The 20765-nt window shown below is 43.5% G+C and overlaps 1 protein-coding gene across 1 annotated transcript; it reads right to left on the bottom strand.

The window, feature by feature from the left end:
* Positions 1 to 214: 214 nt before the first annotated feature.
* On the bottom strand, positions 215 to 19771 carry trim33l (tripartite motif containing 33, like). The gene is made up of 14 exons (XM_059339939.1): positions 19521 to 19771; positions 14913 to 14963; positions 12429 to 12570; positions 11999 to 12125; positions 11692 to 11808; positions 10815 to 10929; positions 10129 to 10275; positions 9927 to 10038; positions 6864 to 8473; positions 5204 to 5370; positions 3882 to 4029; positions 3023 to 3079; positions 2575 to 2682; positions 215 to 1887 (listed from the first exon to the last, which is right to left on the bottom strand). Exons 2-14 carry the CDS (start codon positions 14952 to 14954, stop codon positions 1216 to 1218), a joined length of 3564 nt encoding a protein of 1187 aa, XP_059195922.1. The 5' UTR covers positions 14955 to 14963; positions 19521 to 19771; the 3' UTR covers positions 215 to 1215.
* Between the last annotated feature and the right edge of the window lie 994 nt (positions 19772 to 20765).

Genomic DNA, 20765 nt, shown 5'->3' on the forward strand with positions numbered 1-20765 from the left:
ACCTTTTTTTTAAATTAAAAAGGGACAGAAACGAGCTGAAAAAGCAGCCGGACAGGACCAAACACCTCAGATCTTCAGGTCCTCCTGACCCCCACCTCAGATCTTCAGGTCCTCCTGACCCCCATCACCAGGACCAAACACCTCAGATCTTCAGATCCTCCTGACCCCCACCACCAGGACCAGGCTCCGCTCCATGGGGGACGGAGCTTCTCCACTGCTGCTCCAACCCTCTGGTTCCCTACAGATCCAGACTCACTCCTTCACAAACCAACTCAAAACCTTTTAAAGATACAAGACCTGAAGTCATAATCTCTCTTCTCTGGTTAGTTTTTGTTTTTTCTGTCTTAATAGAATCCAAGTCCTAGTCCCAGGTCTTAATAGAGTCTTAGTTGTGGTCCCAGGTCTTAATAGAGTCTTAGTTCTGGTCCCAGGTCTTAATAGAGTCTTGGTCCTGGTCCCGGGTCTTAATAGAGTCTGAGTCCTAGTCCCGGGTCTTAATAGAGTCTGAGTCCTAGTCCCAGGTCTTAATAGAGTCCTAGTCCTTGTCCCAGGTCTTAATAGAGTCCTAGTCCCAGGTCTTAATAGAGTCCTAGTCCTTTTCCCGGGTCTTAATAGAGTCTGAGTCCTAGTCCCAGGTCTTAATAGAGTCCTAGTCCCGGGTCTTAATAGAGTCCTAGTCCTGGTCCCAGGTCTTAATAGAGTCCTAGTCCTGGTCCCGGGTCTTAATAGTCTTAGTTCTGGTCCCAGGTCTTTTTGTGTTTTCTCAACTCTGTATTTAGCGACCATGAGAACCTTTTAAAAGCGCTATAAAAGTCTAATTAATATTATTATTATTGTTGCTCCACCTGCTGGTTTCTGTCTGCAACTACACCTGACAATAAACTTTTATTATTCATTATTATCAGGATTTACTGGGAGCCTTCACCTCATTATTTACTTTAAAAACACAAATATTGATTTATATCTGCACTGAAATAGACTTCAGATTAAAATAATTATCAATTTTATTATTATTATTTTCATCAGAGTTTATCTGTACACTTAATAATGAATTCACTTTAAAAGAAAAATATTTATTTCTGTTGTAAAAGTATTAAAAAAACATGAAAATCAAACTGTAAAAAGTAAGACTTCAAGTGAACATCACATACAAACTGGAAGAGTTGATATTTATAATAACTGGTCAGAATGTTTAAATCATGGTTATTATAAACGTCATGATGACACAGATTTCCGTCTCTTGGTTTTCTGGCGGCGTGGAGCGTCCGTTAGCGCGTCCGTCAGCGCGTCCCGGAGACGCTTCCTGGTCTCCCTCAGACTGGACACGTACGCCTCCTGCTGCTTCACCAGGACCATTAGGGCAGGGGGCGTGTCCTGTCCTTGGAGGGGTGTGTCCTCTTCCCCAGGGGGCGTGTCCTGTCCCCCGGGGGGCGTGTCCTCTTCCCCAGGGGGCGTGTCCTGTCCTTGGAGGGGTGTGTCCTCTTCCCCAGGGGGCGTGTCCTGTCCTTGGAGGGGCGTGTCCTCTTCCCCAGGGGGCGTGTCCTGTCGTACTGGGGGCGTGTCCTGTCGTACTGGGGGCGTGTCCTCTTCCCCAGGGGGCGTGTCCTGTCGTATTGGGGGCGTGTCCTCTTCCCCAGGGGCCGTGCTCGGTCCTCCGAGGGGCATGTCCTCTTCTCTGGAGGGCGCATCAAATTCTCCGAGGGGCGTGTCCTGTCGTATTGGGGGCGTGTCCTGTCCTCTGAGGGGCGTGTCCTGTCCTCTGGGGGGCGTGTCCTGTCCTCCGGGGGGCGTGTCCTGGCGGGGGCGTCTCGTAGATCGGAAACGTTCTGCGGTTTTCATCCAGCGGATCCGAATGCTCTCCTTCAGCCGAGACACATCACCATCGTCCTGGAAACAAGAGACATGGTTGAGTGACAGCTCAGGGACCAGGACTAGGACTCTACTAAGACCTGGGACCAGGACTAGGACTCTATTAAGACCTAGGACCAGGACTAGGACTCTATTAAGACCCGGGACTAGGACTCTACTAAGACCTGAGACCAGGACTGGGACTCTATTGCGTCTATAAGCGTCTCCATGGTAACAGTTTGTTTTGTTCACAGTTTGATTTGTTTACAGTTTGTTTGTTGACAGTTTGTTTACAGTTTGTTTGTTGACAGTTTGTTTGTTGACAGTTTGTTTACAGTTTGTTGACAGTTTGTTTACGGTTTGTTTGTTAAGAGTTTGTTTACAGTTTGTTTGTTGACAGTTTTGTTTACAGTTTGTTTGTTGACAGTTTGTTTACAGTTTGTTGACAGTTTGTTTACAGTTTGTTTGTTAAGAGTTTGTTTACAGTTTGTTTGTTGACAGTTTTGTTTACAGTTTGTTTGTTGACAGTTTGTTTACAGTTTGTTGACAGTTTGTTTAGAGTTTGTTTGTTAAGAGTTTGTTTACAGTTTGTTTGTTGACAGTTTGTTTACAGTTTGTTGACAGTTTGTTTAGAGTTTGTTTGTTAAGAGTTTGTTTACAGTTTGTTTGTTGACAGTTTGTTTACAGTTTGTTGACAGTTTGTTTACAGTTTGTTTGTTGTGGTACCTGTGCTGCTTCACTGAACAGACTCCAGGCGTCTGACAGGAACTCTGCAGGCGTCTCATAGGACGGACATCGACCAATCAGACGGTCCGACAGCAGGTTCAGACCGGACTGGAACACAACAAAACATCTTCATCATCTTCATCATTATATGTGATATTATTACATCATTATTACTGATTTTACTGTTTTCATTCTGCATCAATCTGCACATTATTTTCTCCAAAAATCAATCAAGTAAAAACAATGAAAACAACTTTATTACTGATACATTCACATAATTAAGAAACATTAAAAAAATAAATAAATAGAATAAGATTTTTTAAATTTTGAATATTACTCAAACTAAAAATAATTAAAAACAATAAATTATAAAAAAAAAAAGAGTAAAATATTGACAATATTAAAAGGAAAAACATTAAATATTTTAATGAGTGTGTGTGTGTCTGACCTGTGGCAGCAGGCTGCAGCCCTCCACCTTCATCTGGAGCAGCAGACTCTCACACCTCTGAGACACACACACACACACACACACACACACACAGACACACACAGACACACACACACACACACACACACACACACACACACAGACACACACACACACACACAGAAACATTAAAGAAGCTCCAACATGAAACTAAATTCTCTCAGATTATTTTAATTCCCGACGGCCCTCGAATGCATCATGTCCTGATCAGCTAATTAATGCTTGAGACCTGGGATTAGGACTAGGACTCTATTAAGACCTGGGACCAGGACTAGGACTCTATTAAGACCTGGGACCAGGACTAGGACTCTATTTAGACCTGGGACCAGGACTAGGACTCTATTAAGACCTGGGACCAGGAATAGGACTCTAAAAGGACCTGGGACTAGGACTCTATAAAGACCTGGGACTAGGACTCCATAAAGACCTGGGACCAGGACTAGGACTCTATAAAGACCTGGGACTAGGACTCTATAAAGACCTGGGACGAGGACTCTATAAAGACCTGGGACTAGGACTCTATAAAGACCAGGACCAGGACTCTATAAAGACCAGGGACTAGGACTAGGACTCTATAAAGACCTGGGACTAGGACTCTATAAAGACCTGGGACCAGGACTAGGACTCTATAAAGACCTGGGACTAGGACTCTATAAAGACCTGGGACTAGGACTTTATAAAGACCAGGACCAGGACTCTATAAGGACCAGGACCAGGACTCTATTAAGACCTGGGACCAGGATTTATTAGTGACAAATGTTCCAGCTGCTGAACAAAGAGACCCAAACTGAAATCTGAGGGCTTGTATGTGGACTCTTACCCTCTGGTCCAGCTGACTGAGACCAGAACTCTCAGGGGTCAGCAGTCCGTCAGAGCTGAGGGGGACCAACAGGTCCGAGTGCTCTGAGGGGTCCGAGGGGTCTGAGGGGTCCATCAGGTCCTGACACAGCGCACATGTCCAGTCTGACCTGCAAGACAAAGAGCAAAAAGATCAGAAGATTGATTGATTGATTGATCGTTACCACATATCCAGTTCTATTAAGACCCGAGACAAGAACTAGGAGTCTATGAAGACCCGGGACAAGGATTGGACTCTATTAAGACCCGAGACAAGAACTAGGACTCTATTAAGACCCGGGACAAGGATAGGACTCTATTATGACCCGGGACAAGGATAGGACTCTATTATGACCTGGGACAAGGATAGGAGTCTATTATGACCTGGGACAAGGATAGGAGTCTATGGAGACCCGGGAAAAGGATAGGAGTCTATGGAGACCCGGGACAAGGATAGGAGTCTATTAAGACCCGGGACAAAGATAGGAGTCTATGGAGACCCGGGACAAGGATAGGAGTCTATTAAGACCTGGGACAAGGATAGGAGTTTATGGAGACCCGGGACAAGGATAGGAGTCTATAGAGACCCGGGACAAGGATAGGAGTCTATTAAGACCCGGGACAAGGATAGGACTCTATTAAGACCAGGGACAAGGATAGGAGTGTATTAAGACCCGGGACAAGGATAGGAATCTATTAAGACCGGGGACAAGGATAGGACTCTATTAAGACTCGGGACAAGGATAGGAGTCTATGGAGACCCGGGACAAGGATAGGAGTCTATGGAGACCCGGGACAAGGATAGGAGTCTATGGAGACCCGGGACAAGGATAGGAGTCTATGGAGACCCGGGACAAGGATAGGAGTCTATTAAGACCCGGGACAAGGATAGGACTCTATTAAGACCCGGGACAAGGATAGGAGTCTATTAAGACCCGGGACAAGGATAGGAGTCTATGGAGACCCGGGACAAGGATAGGAGTCTATTAAGACCCGGGACAAGGATAGGACTCTATTAAGACCCGGGACAAGGATAGGACTCTATTAAGACCCGGGACAAGGATAGGAGTCTATTAAGACCCGGGACAAGGATAGGAGTCTATTAAGACCCGGGACAAGGATAGGAGTCTATTAAGACCCGGGACAAGGATAGGAGTCTATTAAGTCAGCTTGACTGTCTGACTGATTAATTGACTGACTGATTAACTGATCGATTAACTGATTGATTAACTGATTGATTAACTGATTGATTAACTGACTGACTGATTAATTGATTGATTGATTGTCTGATTGATTGATCGTTACCACATGTCCAGGTCCAGAGCAGGGACGTGGCAGTCTCGGTGGTATCCTCGTCCGCAGGTGGTGCAGATGATGGAGGCGTTGGGTGATTGACAGACGGAGCAGTCGACCACCACCAGGGTGATGGGCGACTCGGGCGCCGTGCCGTCTGTGACATCATCATCACTGGACTGTGACACGGAGAGAGAGACACCCGGTCAGCAGCCGACAGTTTGAAGAACAACTGAACTTTACATTATAATTAGAGATGTTCAGATAACATTTTTTCCCTCCTGATACAGATTCCGATACTTGTGCTGTGGGTATCGGCCAATACAGAGTACCGATCCAATACCTGTATGTTATAAAAAGAATATCGTCCTACACCTGCATGATATGATTATCATTGTGGTTCTGGCTCAGGTTAAACCCTTTGTCAAACAAGAATAAATACAGCATTTATTTTTAAATAAAACAATAAACAAAACAGTAGTGCAACAGCAACTTAAATCAATAAATCTAGGAATATATTTAAATTAAAGTGCAGCCACAATATAAGCTTAACAGAGCGACCCAGTAAATAGATTACTAATTTAATAAATGACGTGGTATCTGATCGGTGCCTGGACTCCAGTACTCGCCGATACCGATGCAGCATTTTCTGCATTATCGGAGCAATTTCCGATACTGGTATCGGAATCGGAACAACTCTAATTATAATTCACCACTTTTTGCATTTTAACTTTTCGTTTTTGATCCAATAAAGCCTGCTGTTAAGTAGTTTTAACTTTTTTCACAAATGATGAGGTCAGGCTGATTGGATGAATGGTTACAGGGTAAACCCCGAGAAGAACTTCTCTCTGGTTCTCAACCAAGGCGGTCGCATTTTCCTCTCCTCTTCCCCCTCATATCTCGTCTGGTCTACTGTCTTATACTTTGAGAGACTCTCTCTACTCTGCTCTCCAAAACTAAAAATCACAGATTTGATCAGCTGGTCTCTCAGCGCAATTGACACCATCTTCTCGAAGACAAGCCTGGGTTTGGCTCTTTCCGTGGAGGACATTGAAGACATCTACCTATTCAGAACCATGATTACAGGTCTTTTGCTGACTGGATTAGGTTTTCGCCCTGGCTTATCAAGGAGTACAGAAAATGGTGACAGCTGTCCAAAGCACCATAAAGCTGCCCGACTTGATTGTAGTAGTTTTAGTTTTCTTTGCCCCTCACGCCTTGGCTGAGCTCTTGCTGCCGGCCTCACTCGGCAGTAAATTGGTCGCTAAATGTTGTTGTTCCTTTATTCTGTTTGTAAACTAACATAATATTATGTTCATTGCATCACATCGCACCGTGTCTTCGTCCTCTAACCTAAAACCAAATTAAATTAATCCAATTCTGACATCTGCCTTCAGGTGTTGTGGTGCTTTCAGTTGAGCAGCTCCCAACCAGTAAAAGGAAAAGTTAAAACTGTCTGATGTTTGCCTGTAGAGTCACGCCACACTAACAGGGTTAGAGATCATGCACCTGCGGGAAGGAAGGTATAAAGGAAGAAAAGTAAAAAGACAAACGGCGGTGAGGCCGGTACACTGGACCAGATAGGCAGAACCCGGAAGTCGACCAAACTCTAATATCTACACACTACAAACTACACAACACAATGAACAGTGTAAGCACAGCACCACTGTACCTGGGCGTCATTGCTCCTCTCTTCCAGGTAAATCTCATCTTCAGCATCACCGATGACCAAACGGAAACCAGGGTGGGGGCTTCCAACCCGCGGAGGAGACAAAGGCAACCTGACCAGAGACACTCTGGGTCTCAGAGAGGCGTCTGGTTGTCCAATCACAAAGCTTTCATCGGCTTTCTCAGAATTATCAGTTTCACTTTCAGAGTCTTCGTCTTCTTGCTTTATTACAATAATTTCAGGTTTTTCATTTTCTCCGTCTGATAGTTTAGTTCCAAGTTCTTCTTCTCTGGCTGATATACAAGTGTTATGTTCTGCATATTTTCTCCCCCAATATTCCGTTTCAGTATCTTCTTCTTCTTGCTTTACTTCCTTCATTTCAGGTTCTTCATCTTGTTTGTCCAATAGTTTAGCTCCAGTTTTTCCTTCGGTTTTAGGTTCTTCCTCTTCTCTGTCTGATACCTCAGGTACAGAAGGTTCTCCTACAGATGCAGGTTCTTCTGACACGGTGGAGGTCGGCTCGTTCTCTGCAGGTTCCTGTCGTCTCACCGCTGCGACCTGCTGTACGTTGTGATTACAGGCAGAGTCTGCGACCGCCCTCACCACAGGATTCTGCTGCCGAGGAGAAGCCTGAGGTCCGATATCAGGGGTGAGATGCTGGCTGGAGGCCTGAGGGCTGCTGGTTGGAGTGGAGTGTATATCCTTCACAGACAGATTCTGTGGTTCTTGTGCCAGGCTCTGCAGCGCTGCCAGCTTCCGGGTGATGGAGTTCCGTTTTCCTTTGACGGCTGCAGGGTGACTGGCGGCGGCGGGGTGACTGGCGGCGGCGGGGCCGGACTGCCCTGCGGTGATCTGACCCGTCAGCGGTTCGTGCGCGGTGTTTCCTGCAGCTGGGGGCGGACAGAGCAGCATGGGAAACTGGGGCCCAACTGACGGGAGAGTTAAGCAAGACATCTGAGGTCTGGTCAACATGATGGTGGCGGGCTGGTCCTGATGGGGGGCGGTCGGACCTGCCGACGCTGGGCCAAGGAAGCTGACAGGCTGTAAGTTCACGGAGGTAGAAACAGACTGGAAAGGATTCAACAGCATCAACACCGGACTCTGATTGTTGGAGGAGGGATGTTGGACCAGTTGAGTACAGGGAGCTGCAGCAGGGGGGGTCACATCAGAACCGGGCCTCAGGTTTGGACCAGTCAACCTGGACTTCAACACAACAGAACGACTGTCGACTGGAACAGGTGAACGAGTGTCATGGGTGTTCCCGGCCTGAGTGGGGGTCCCACGGGAGGGAGCTGGACCGGTGGAAGCTGGACCGGTGGGAGCAGGACCGGTGGGAGCAGGACCGGTGGGAGCAGGACCGGTGGGAGAGGGACTGATGGGGGTCGCTGGACTGACGGTGGAGGAGGAAGAAGAATCAGAAGTAAGATTGGAAAAGGTTTTCTTTAGTGCAGAAAACAGGCTGTCTGGAAGAGCTGCAGCAGAGGTGAAGAGGTTGTCGGGCTCGGGGGGGGGTCTGCAGGCGGAGCTGGAGGAGGAAGACGAGGAGGCAGCTGGACTGCTCTGATCGGACGGTTTTGAGATGAAGAAGGGGATCCACCTAACCTCAAGATGACCTGGAAACAGAAACGTGACATAAACTCATGACCATCAGGACGTTTAGAGCCAATCACAAACTTTAAAAACATTAAAGATGTCACCAGGGTTAGAACTCCAATGATTATAAAGATACAAATACAGTGTCTTCGAGTCTTTGGGGGGATATGTAAACCTGGACTTGAGACTGGACGCTGACCCCAGCAGGGTTCCCAGGTGGATCGGAGTACAGGGCTTAGTTTCTCTTTGCAACAGACATGTTGGGTTATTGTTCTATGTCTCATTTTAACATTTACTCCTTGTGATTACAGTTACAACTTCCTCTGACCCCCGAACTGATCTGACCTGGGACCCTGAAGGGTGATGTTAAGGTGTGTTTCCACTATAGTGGATTACGAGGCGGGTTTCCCTTTGCCGTTTTTCTCCCCTGAAAAAAGCCACAACGTGGCGAGGCTGGTCAGTGACGACGTTACCATTAAATATGAGCTCGAGGAGGACATTTGTCGGGAATTCCCACGGGTCACATATCCCGTACGAATCCCGTGGGATTCCCACAGGGTGGGAGCCAAAGTTTTATTAATCCTGTGATTGGGACGGGAATAAAAATCAATGGGAGCGGGATCGCCATTAATAGATGATGATTTTCAGCCGTGTTAAACAACCAAAAGGACAGACGCGTCAATTTTTGTAGCCATCTTTCAGTGAGCCAGAACTATTTTGACTTGCGTTAACATTTAATAAGTTTATGCCTCCTTCGAGGAGTTATCCCAGTTAGTTTCTGGACAGTGTTTTCTTGCAAATGGGCAAATATTCACACATACTGAAGAGAGTTGTGTTTTTGTTTATTTGCATAATCTTAAATAAGTTGAAAATCTGCCTGTTCTGCTGTTGTCATCCTATATTCCCTCAACAACAAGAAAGGTTACTTTAAAGTTTAAACCTATATGCACTTTTTATTTGTTTACACCAAACTGTAAGGGATTGTGTAATGTGAAATGTAAAGGTAATGCCTTTTTATATACACTAAGTTTAAGTTTCTGGAGAGACTGATATGTCAGTATTGTTTTTATTCATTATTTGTATAATCTTAAGAACTTTGAGCTATGTACATTTTTGAAGACATGCCTTTTACATATTTTGCCTTTTTTATATGCAAGTTGGTTGAGGACCTTGACTTGCATAGTGCAGTCAGGTAAACATCCTGGACTTAGATGTTGCTTTAAAGGAAACCAAATAAAAATGCAACATTTCTGGGTTCATTGAACTAAGATGGACATAAATGGACAAAAACATTACTCTAACAAAAACACAAAATCCATTGACTTTCCTAATGACTAACTTATTAATAAAAAAATTAAAACGGCGTGGGACGGGATGTGATTTTTTTTACTCCGGCCCAGGATTGGGATGGGACGGGAGTGTAAATCATGTCATGCTCTAATATGAGCCTCTTCTATGAACACAGGAACTCACCACAGTTGAGGACGGCCTCCAGGGAGGCCTGGTCGGTGACCACCTTCAGCTGGGACATGGTCTGGGGGGGGGACGGGTCCAGGTCGGGAAGAGCCTTCAGCAGGGAGGCGACCTGCAGACAGACAGCAGCTCACTGAGTAACTCCTCCCACTCCCTCTGGGACTCCTGTTCATATTATATTATATAAACTTTAGAGACGTACCCGGCCAGCGTAGGTCTGCAGGCTCCACATGTCGGTGGCGTTTTTGGCTTTTTCTGCCATGAGACCGACAGCCTGCTGATACTGCTGCAGCTCCTTCATCTTCATCATCCTCATCTGAAGCTGCTCGCACTCAGTCTTACTGACGGTCTGTCAGGAACACAAACATGTCGTCAGCTCTTTGCTGCCGGACACCAACAGACTGCTGCCAAGATTACTATATCCACTTATCGTTCCATATAAAAAACAACTTGACTTTTTTTTCGTGAGTTCGACTTTTTTTTCTTCTATTTGACTGTTTTTTTAAATTTAATTTTTTTCGTGAGTTCAACTTTTTTTTTCTAATTTTGACTTTTTTTCGTGACTTCCACTTTTTTTTGTATCTTCGACTTTTTTTTCCCTCAAACTTTTTTTCCCCCTCCTTTTCACTTTTTTTCTCAGTTTGACTTTTTTGTGACTTCCAATTTTTTTTCTCATTTTAATTTTTTTTCTCATTTTAACTTTTTTTCGTGACTTCCACATGCCTATTATTTCTTTCTTGTAATTTTCAACTTTCTTCTCCTCATTTTGACTTTATTCTTGTGACTTGGACTTTATTCTTGTGACTTGGACTTTATTCTTGTGACTTGGACTTTATTCCTGACAGCGTGACTCAGAGACTCAGACTGAATGTAAACAGCGGTCGGTACCTTGACCTGGTCCAGAAGAGCCTCCATCCTCTGGTTCAGGTGCTCCGTCAGGATGTTGTAGGAGCGCTGCAGGTTGACCTGCAGGACGGACTGACACTCAGAGATGTCCTGCAGCCTGAAACACATTAGAGAGTCAACAACCAGGTCAGCTGACAGACAACAACAACAACAAACAGATGTTATTATACAAACAACAGACAGGAAGATATTATTATACAAACAACAAACAGGAAGATATTATTATACAAACAACAGACAGGAAGATATTATTATACAAACAACAGACAGGAAGATATTATTATACAAACAACAGACAGGAAGATATTATTATACAAACAACAGACAGGAAGATATTATTATACAAACAACAGACAGGAAGATATTATTATACAAACAACAGACAGGAAGATATTATTATACAAACAACAGACAGGAAGATATTATTATACAAACAACAAACAGGAAGATATTATACAAACAACAGACAGGAAGATATTATTATACAAACAACAGACAGGAAGATATTATTATACAAACAACAAACAGGAAGATATTATTATACAAACAACAGACAGGAAGATATTATTATACAAACAACAGACAGGAAGATATTATTATACAAACGACAGGAAGATATTATTATACAAACAACAGACAGGAAGATATTATTATACAAACAACAAACAGGAAGATATTATTATACAAACAACAGACAGGAAGATATTATTATACAAACAACAGACAGGAAGATATTATTATACATACAACAGACAGGAAGATATTATTATACAAACAACAGACAGGAAGATATTATTATACAAACAACAGACAGGAAGATATTATTATACAAACAACAGACAGGAAGATATTATTATACCTGGTGTTCATGTCCTGAAGACTCCTCCTCACTGCTCCTCGACTCGCCAGCACAGGACGCACCGCCTCCAACACAGAACGCTTCACACTCGACATCGCATCGTTCAGGAACTGGTACCTGAGGAGGAGCAGGAGCAGGAGCAGGAGGAGGAGGAGGAGAGAGAGTGAAATGAATTCATGTAGCAATAAAAAGATAAATCTGCTTGTGAAGGTGATCATCCTGAACGAGTTCCTGTGTGTGTGTGTGTGTGTGTGTGTGTCTGTGTGTGTCTGTGTGTGTGTGTGTGTGTGTGTGTGTGTGTGTGTACCTGTGGTTCATGTGCACCATCAGCTGACAGTCTCTACAGGTGAGAGTTTCACAGGTGAAGCAGTAGAGTTTGATGGGCTCAGAGGGGTGGAGCCTGCAGAACTTGGTGGGCGGAGTCGAGACGTCTCCTGCACACACACACACACACACACACACACACACACACACACACACACAGAGTTGTATTTATTAGGGCCTCGGGGCAATCTCCCCAGCACTGGTCCCATACAGCAATATCTGTAGGGACCAGTGCTGCACTACTGTTATACTGTGGATTTCTTCTTCTTCCTCTTCCGGACGCTTTTCGTCAAAACGTGCGGTCTGATCGGGATCGGTGTGCTATTACTTTTCTCTACAGAATACGAATGTTTCGCGACGTGAGGTGTGTATTAGATATATGTGAGGTGTATGAGGTGTGTGAGTGGTCTGACCTGGCTGGTTGCTGGGCTGGTTGAGGATCCGGTGAGATCTGGTCACCGTCACTCTACGATGAGCCGACACACACACATCACACAGAGCTTCAGCACAGTCCACACACCAACACCTGGCACAGGTAGAGTCACAGCTGCTGCACTGAGGACAGACACACAGGAGACAGACAGACAGGAGACAGACAGACAGGAGACAGACAGACAGGAGACAGACAGACAGACAGACAGGAGGACAAGATGTTACTGCACCCACTCTCACCACGGCACTGTGGGACGAGTCCCTGACAGGTCGTGTCTCAGGTGTGTGTCCCAGGTGTGTGTCTCAGGTGTGTGTCCCAGGTGTGTCTCAGGTGTGTGTCCCAGGTGTGTGTCTCAGGTGTGTGTCCCAGGTGTGTCTCAGGTGTGTGTCCCAGGTGTGTGCCCCAGGTGTGTGTCTCAGGTGTGTGTCTCAGGTGTGTGTGTCCCAGGTGTGTGTCCCAGGTGTGTGTGTCTCAGGTGTGTGTCCCAGGTGTGTGTCTCAGGTGTGTGTCCCAGGTGTGTGTCTCAGGTGTGTGTCCCAGGTGTGTGTGTCCCAGGTGTGTGTCCCAGGTGTGTGTCCCAGGTGTGTGTCTCAGGTGTGTGTCCCAGGTGTGTGTCTCAGGTGTGTGTCCCAGGTTAGTGTCCCAGGTGTGTGTCCCAGGTGTGTGTCTCAGGTGTGTGTCTCAGGTGTGTGTCTCAGGTGTGTGTCCCAGGTGTGTGTCTCAGGTGTGTGTCCCAGGTGTGTGTGTCTCAGGTGTGTGTCCCAGGTGTGTGTCCCAGGTGTGTGTCTCAGGTGTGTGTCCCAGGTGTGTGTCTCAGGTGTGTGTCCCAGGTGTGTGTCCCAGGTGTGTGTCTCAGGTGTGTGTCCCAGGTGTGTATCTCAGGTGTGTGTCTCAGGTGTGTGTCCCAGGTGTGTGTCCCAGGTGTGTGTCTCAGGTGTGTGTCTCAGGTGTGTGTTCCAGGTGTGTGTCCCAGGTGTGTGTGTCTCAGGTGTGTGTCTCAGGTGTGTGTCCCAGGTGTGTGTCCCAGGTGTGTGTGTCTCAGGTGTGTGTCCCAGGTGTGTGTCCCAGGTGTGTGTCTCAGGTGTGTGTCTCAGGTGTGTGTCCCAGGTGTGTGTCCCAGGTGTGTGTCTCAGGTGTGTGTCCCAGGTGTGTGTCTCAGGTGTGTGTGTCCCAGGTGTGTGTCCCAGGTGTGTGTCCCAGGTGTGTGTCCCAGGTGTGTGTCTCAGGTGTGTGTCCCAGGTGTGTGTCCCAGGTGTGTGTCCCAGGTGTGTGTCTCAGGTGTGTGTCCCAGGTGTGTGTCCCAGGTGTGTGTCTCAGGTGTGTGTTCCAGGTGTGTGTCCCAGGTGTGTGTCTCAGGTGTGTGTCTCAGGTGTGTGTCCCAGGTGTGTGTCTCAGGTGTGTGTCTCAGGTGTGTGTCCCAGGTGTGTGTCTCAGGTGTGTGTCCCAGGTGTGTGTCTCAAGTGTGTGTCCCAGGTGTGTGTCTCAGGTGTGTGTCCCAGGTGTGTGTGTCTCAGGTGTGTGTCCCAGGTGTGTGTCTCAGGCGTGTGTCTCAGGCGTGTGTCCCAGGCGTGTGTCCCAGGTGTGTGTGTCTCAGGTGTGTGTCCCAGGTGTGTGTCCCAGGTGTGTGTCTCAGGTGTGTGTCCCAGGTGTGTGTCTCAGGCGTGTGTCTCAGGCGTGTGTCCCAGGTGTGTGTCCCAGGTGTGTGTCTCAGGTGTGTGTCTCAGGTGTGTGTCCCAGGTGTGTGTCCCAGGTGTGTGTCTCAGGCGTGTGTCTCAGGCGTGTGTCCCAGGTGTGTGTCCCAGGTGTGTGTCCCAGGTGTGTGTCTCAGGTGTGTGTCCCAGGTGTGTGTCTCAAGTGTGTGTCCCAGGTGTGTGTCTCAGGTGTGTGTCCCAGGTGTGTGTGTCTCAGGTGTGTGTCCCAGGTGTGTGTCTCAGGCGTGTGTCTCAGGCGTGTGTCCCAGGCGTGTGTCCCAGGTGTGTGTGTCTCAGGTGTGTGTCCCAGGTGTGTGTCTCAGGTGTGTGTCTCAGGTGTGTGTCCCAGGTGTGTGTCTCAGGTGTGTGTCCCAGGTTAGTGTCCCAGGTGTGTGTCCCAGGTGTGTGTCCCAGGTGTGTGTCCCAGGTGTGTGTCTCAGGTGTGTGTCTCAGGTGTGTGTCCCAGGTGTGTGTGTCTCAGGTGTGTGTCCCAGGTGTGTGTCTCAGGCGTGTGTCCCAGGTGTGTGTGTCTCAGGTGTGTGTCCCAGGTGTGTGTCCCAGGTGTGTGTCTCAGGTGTGTGTCTCAGGTGTGTGTCCCAGGTGTGTGTCCCAGGTGTGTGTCCGAGGTGTGTGTCTCAGGTGTGTGTCCCAGGTGTGTGTCTCAGGTGTGTGTGTCTCAGGTGTGTGTGTCTCAGGTGTGTGTCCCAGGTGTGTGTCCCAGGTGTGTGTCCCAGGTGTGTGTCTCAGGTGTGTGTCCCAGGTGTGTGTCTTACCTTCTGCCTGGAAGCTGCTGCTGCAGCTGCTGGCGTCTCCATGGTGACGAGCTGCAGGACACAGATTCATGTTCAACATTTAATAAAAACCAGATTGTGACATGAGAACATGAATACAACATGTCAATCATCAGAGACTCAGACAGTTAAAACCTGTTTTAGTGTCCAATAGGACGTCTGTCCTGGTCCCAGTGGACCTGAGGGGACGTGTCCTCCTCACCACTAGGGGGCGACACGTCCTTTCTAGGATAAATATCCATCCAGCAGAGCATCACCATGTGTGTGTGGTGATTTATATCAACTCATGGCTGACAAGGATATTTAACGCTGTGACAGCTGGCAGGACGTCACTGTTTGACCTGTTTCAGTCACAGACTCACCCAGAGTTCAACAACCAAGACACCAAATATATATATACACATATATATATATATATATATATATATATATGTGTATGTGTAGTCTCTGTGGTTCCCCAACAAATAAACAACATCAGCAGTTTCTGTTGGAAATAAAAGTAGAACTCAAGACCAGTGACTCCAACAATCACAGATTAAACATGACGCAGGAACCAGCAGACGGAGATAACACACACACACACACACACACACACACACACACACACACACACACACACACACACACACACACACACACACACACACACACACACATATCTGAGAGAAACCCGTTGAAGGTCATAAACTGTAAACTCGTGTTCCAGCAGATAGAGAATGTTCCTGAATGTTCCAGCAGATAGAGAAGAACCATCAGGCTGATTCTCATCAACCTTCATAACAAGAACAATCTAAAGTCACTGTTTAATTAGAATTTATCATCTATTTAAACATTTTAAGGTCTTTTCTGACATTTTTAGAGACACTGTGAGCTAAATTCATTACCGTAACACATTTTTTAATTAAAAAAACAATATGTTTTATTTCCTATTTTTTCCTTGTCAAGCTCTTAGATATGCTGAAGGCTAGCTGCTAGCACCAACATGGGTTTTATTGAAATACACACATATTTTAATGCAAACAATTCTATCATTACTGTAACATTTAACCATTTTTATCATCAATTTTCATTCAGATTTTGTTCTTTAAACATTGTTAAAAACCATTATATTTGATTATATTCTGTTAAATTATACATTTTTAAACAAACGTGTATTTATTTTTATACAGTTTATTAAATATTTATTATATATAAGTGTGGGGGAAACCATGACATTTTATCTGGATGCATTACGGTAATTAAATTGTGAATAAAAAATATGTTTAAAAATATAGAAAATATTATTTTAACACAAAACAATGAATTGTGCCTCATTATGGCGATATTGTTCATTCATATAAAAGTGAAATATATTTAGTTTAATAAAGTATGTCCTTATAATCTCCACAGACAGAACTTAGACTGGCTTCATGACAATCAGACCTTAGACTGTAGAAATAAGGACTCTGGAGGATATCATATATATAATATATATGATATCTACAGTACAGGCCAAAAGTTTGGACACACCTTCTCATTCAATGCGTTTCCTTTATTTTCACGACTATTTACATTGTAGATTCATCAAAACTATGAATGAACACATGTGGGATTATGTACTTAACAAAAAAGTGTGAAATAACTGAAAACATGTCTTATATTCTAGTTTATTCAGAGTAACCACCCTTTGCTTTTTGATAGCGCTGCTGGGTGTTCTCTCAATGAGCTCCATGAGGAACCACCTGGAATGGTTTCACTTCACAGGTGTGAACGCCTTGTCAGGGTTGATTAGTGGAGTTTTCCCTTATTAATGGGGTTGGGACCATCAGTTGTGTTGTGCAGAAGTCAGGTTGATACACAGCTGTTAGAATTCATATTATGGTAAGAACCAATCAGCTCAGTAAAGAGAGACGAGTGGCCATCATTACTTTAAGAAATGAAGGTCAGTCAGTCTGGAAAATTGCGAAAACTTTGAATGTGTCCCCAAGTGCTGTCGCAAAAACCATCAAGCGCTACAACGAGACTGTCTGACATGAGGCCCGCCCCCCAGGAGAGGAGGACCAGGAGTCACCTGCTGCTGGAGATAAGCTCATCCAGTCACCAGCCCCAGTATCACCAGCTAACAGCAGTCAGATCAGAGACCAGATGGATCCACACAGAGTCCTAGCAGCAGACACATCTCTACAACTGGTAAGAGGAGACTGTGAATCAGGCCTTCATGGTCAAGTTGCTAGGAAACCACGGCTAAGGAGACTTGTTTGGGCCAAGAAACACAAGGAATGGACATTAGACCGGTGGAAACCTGTGCTTTGGTCTGATGAGTCCAAATGTGAGATCTTTGGTTCCAACCACCAAAAGGGCCAACAAGTGCTAAGCATCATGGGAACTCCTTCAGACTGGTGGAACTCCTTCAGACTGGTGGAACTCCTTCAGACTGGTGGGACTCCTTCAGACTGGTGGGACTCCTTCAGACTGGTGGGACTCCTTCAGACTGGTGGGACTCCTTCAGACTGGTGGAACTCCTTCAGACTGGTGGGACTCCTTCAGACTGGTGGGACTCCTTCAGACTGGTGGAACTCCTTCAGACTGGTGGAACTCCTTCAGACTGGTGGAACTCCTTCAGACTGGTGGGACTCCTTCAGACTGGTGGAACTCCTTCAGACTGGTGGAACTCCTTCAGACTGGTGGGGAACCATTTCAGGTGACGACCTCATGAAGCTCATCAAGAGAAAGCCAAGAGTGTGCAAAGTAGTAACCAGAGCAAAGGATGGCTACTCTGAATAAACTAGAATATAAGACATGTTTTCAGTTATTTCACACTTTTTTGTTAAGAACATAATTCCACATGTGTTCATTAATAGTTTTGATGAATCTACAATGTAAATAGTCATGAAAATAAAGGAAATGCATTGAATGAGAAGGTGTGTCCAAACTTTTGGCCTGTACTGTAGATATGGATATATATATATATATATATATATATATATATATATATATATATATATATATATCTCCATATAAATATATATATATATATATATATATATATATCTCCATATATATATATATATATATATATATATATATATATATATATATATATATATGGAGATATATATATCCATATATGTATATATATTTATATGGAGATATATATATATATATATATATATATATATCTCCATACATAAACAAACTAGAATATAAGACATGTTTTCAGTTATTTCACACTTTTTTGTTAAGAACATAATCCCACATGTGTTCATTAATAGTTTTGATGAATCTACAATGTAAATAGTCATGAAAATAAAGGAAATGCATTGAATGAGAAGGTGTGTCCAAACTTTTGGCCTGTACTGTAGATATCATATATATATATATATATATATATATATATATATATATATATATATATATATATATATATATGGAGATATATATATCCATATATGTATATATATTTATATGGAGATATATATATATATATATATATATATATATATATATATATATATATATATATCTCCATACATATGTATATATATATCCATATATATATATATATATATATATATATATATATATATATATATATATATATATATATATGGATATATGTCCCAGCCCTCCAGTCAGCTGATATCTGGACATTCTCCATGGTTTCCTTCATAATGATTCTGTTTATTATTGTTATTATTATTGTTAGAGCTGGGGCTCGTAAAGCCTCCTAACTCTGTCCCGGTTCTCCTGTTCTAGACGGTTCTCCTGTTCTAGACGGTTCTCCTGTTTTAGACGGTTCTCCTGTTCTAGACCTGGTTTCTACCAAAGCCTCTAAAGGAGTGAATCCAGTTGATCATTTATTAAAATATAATAAGCAGATCCAGGATCAGCTGGACTCTAGTGAGTCAGAACCAACAAGTTCCTCATTAACACTGTTCTTCTGTCTGGGACCCGACCAGACTGGGACTGGTCCCAGTGGCTCAATGTTTCTGCTCACATTAAGTCTTTTTTCTTCATTTTATATCTTTTTTTGGTATTTTTACTTTTTTTTTTTAAATAATTTTGTCTTTTTGGGTCATTTTTACATTTATTGTTGGTCATTTTGTGTCTTTTTTTGGTCATTTTTACATCTACAGTCATGGAAACATTCTTGATAATAACCAAAACCGTTATCAATAAAACCATGTTAATGTCTGATATCAGCTCTATAATTAAACTCTTATCAGATGTTTCTGTTGTTATCATTATATTTGTCCAAACTAATGAACTTTAGTTGAACCAGACATTAAAATGAACCAGAGCCTGAAGGAAACCAGGAGGAATAATAATAATTCCATAACTAGTTTAGTCGGATCCAACATGGCGGACTTCCGGTTGTAGCTGAAACCAAAATAAAAGCCGTTGTTGTATTGTCAGGTGGAGCAGCTGATGGTTCTGGTGTCTGTGGTTCAACGTGTTTCCGCTCTTTGTTTCATCTTTCTCACGGTCCAAAGACACTCAATCAACTTTACATGTAACTTTAAATTAAACTTTAATAACTTAATAACTCATAACTGAAACACTTCTGATATAAATGTTGGTTTACTGACAGTAAAACAAACCGCAACTCACCGCAAAGTTCCCTTAAAGTTTCCGTTCAGCGAAACACACCGAGAACTTCCGTTAAAGTTCCATGTTCCCGTTAGTTCCGTTCCACCGGACACACAGAGACACCGGGACCCGGAGCGGAGAGAACCGGGCCGGAGGAGGAGAACCGGGCCGGAGGAGGAGAACCGGGCCGGAGGAGGAGAACCGGAGCCGTTAACAGAAAACAACCGGAGAGAAGAGTCAAACTAGCGGCAACACAGCCGCTCACTTCCTGTTGGGTTTCACAATAAAAGAACGCATTTCCGGGGAATATTTTCACATTTTCGTGTGTAAGGTCCGATCAGACTTTATTTATTTGTTGTTTGAAAAATGTCAAAAAATGATGTAAAATGTCCAAAAATGATGTAAAAATACAAACAAAATGACGTAAAATTACCCAAAAATTTAAAAAATACCAAAAATTATGTAAAATGACCAAAAATGATGTAAAAATATTTTTAAAAAATGACGTAAAATTACCAAAAAATGTAAAAAATACCAAAAATTATTTAAAATTACCAAAGTAAGATGAGTAAAATGACCAGATATGATGTAAAATGACCAAAAAAGACATACAATTGCAGAAGAAAGATGTAAAATTACCAAAAAGATATGAAAAATGAACAAAAGAGACATAAAATTACCTAAACATGTTGTGAAATGACCAAATATGATGTAAAAATACCAAAAAAATGACATAAAATTACCAAAAAATATGTAAAATGATCAATAATGATGTAAAACGACCAAAACAGACATAAAATTATCAAAAAGATATGTAAAATGACCAAAAATTACGTAAAATTGCTAAAGGAACATTAACAAAATCTGAGAAAAAATGATGTGAAATGACCAAAAATGATGTAAAATGACCAAAAATGATGTTAAAATACCAAAAAATTATGTAAAATTACCAAAAAATATGTAAAAATTACGTTATATGACCAAAAATTATGTAAAGTGACCAAAAATTATGTAAAATGACCAAAAAATATGTATAATCCCAAAAATAATGATGTTAAATGATGAAATGAGTTGCAGCATGTGGTGGTATGAAGATGAATGAATAAATCTATGATAAGAGATAAAGTCAGTATGAACGTGTCACTGTTTAACTCTTTATGTTAATGAGCCTTCATGAATATTCATGACGTGAAGCTGCAGGCTCCACTCAGACCTTATAAGGAGACGACCAACTCCTCATCACCATGGAAACAGTCTGTTTACATT

Source organism: Centropristis striata, chromosome 8 (genome assembly GCF_030273125.1).
Source record: "Centropristis striata isolate RG_2023a ecotype Rhode Island chromosome 8, C.striata_1.0, whole genome shotgun sequence".
Lineage (NCBI taxonomy): Eukaryota > Metazoa > Chordata > Actinopteri > Perciformes > Serranidae > Centropristis > Centropristis striata.

Excerpts from the sequence above, each read along its gene's own strand:
- trim33l (XM_059339939.1), bottom strand. The coding sequence starts at position 14,954 with ATGGAGACGCCAGCAGCTGCAGCAGCAGCTTCCAGGCAGAAG. Across the intron at positions 12,571-14,912 it reads CAGCAGCTTCCAGGCAGAAG|TGCAGCAGCTGTGACTCTAC; the intron begins GTAAGACACACA and ends GTCTGTCCTCAG. Across the intron at positions 5,371-6,863 it reads AGAGGAGCAATGACGCCCAG|TCCAGTGATGATGATGTCAC; the intron begins GTACAGTGGTGC and ends TCCGTGTCACAG.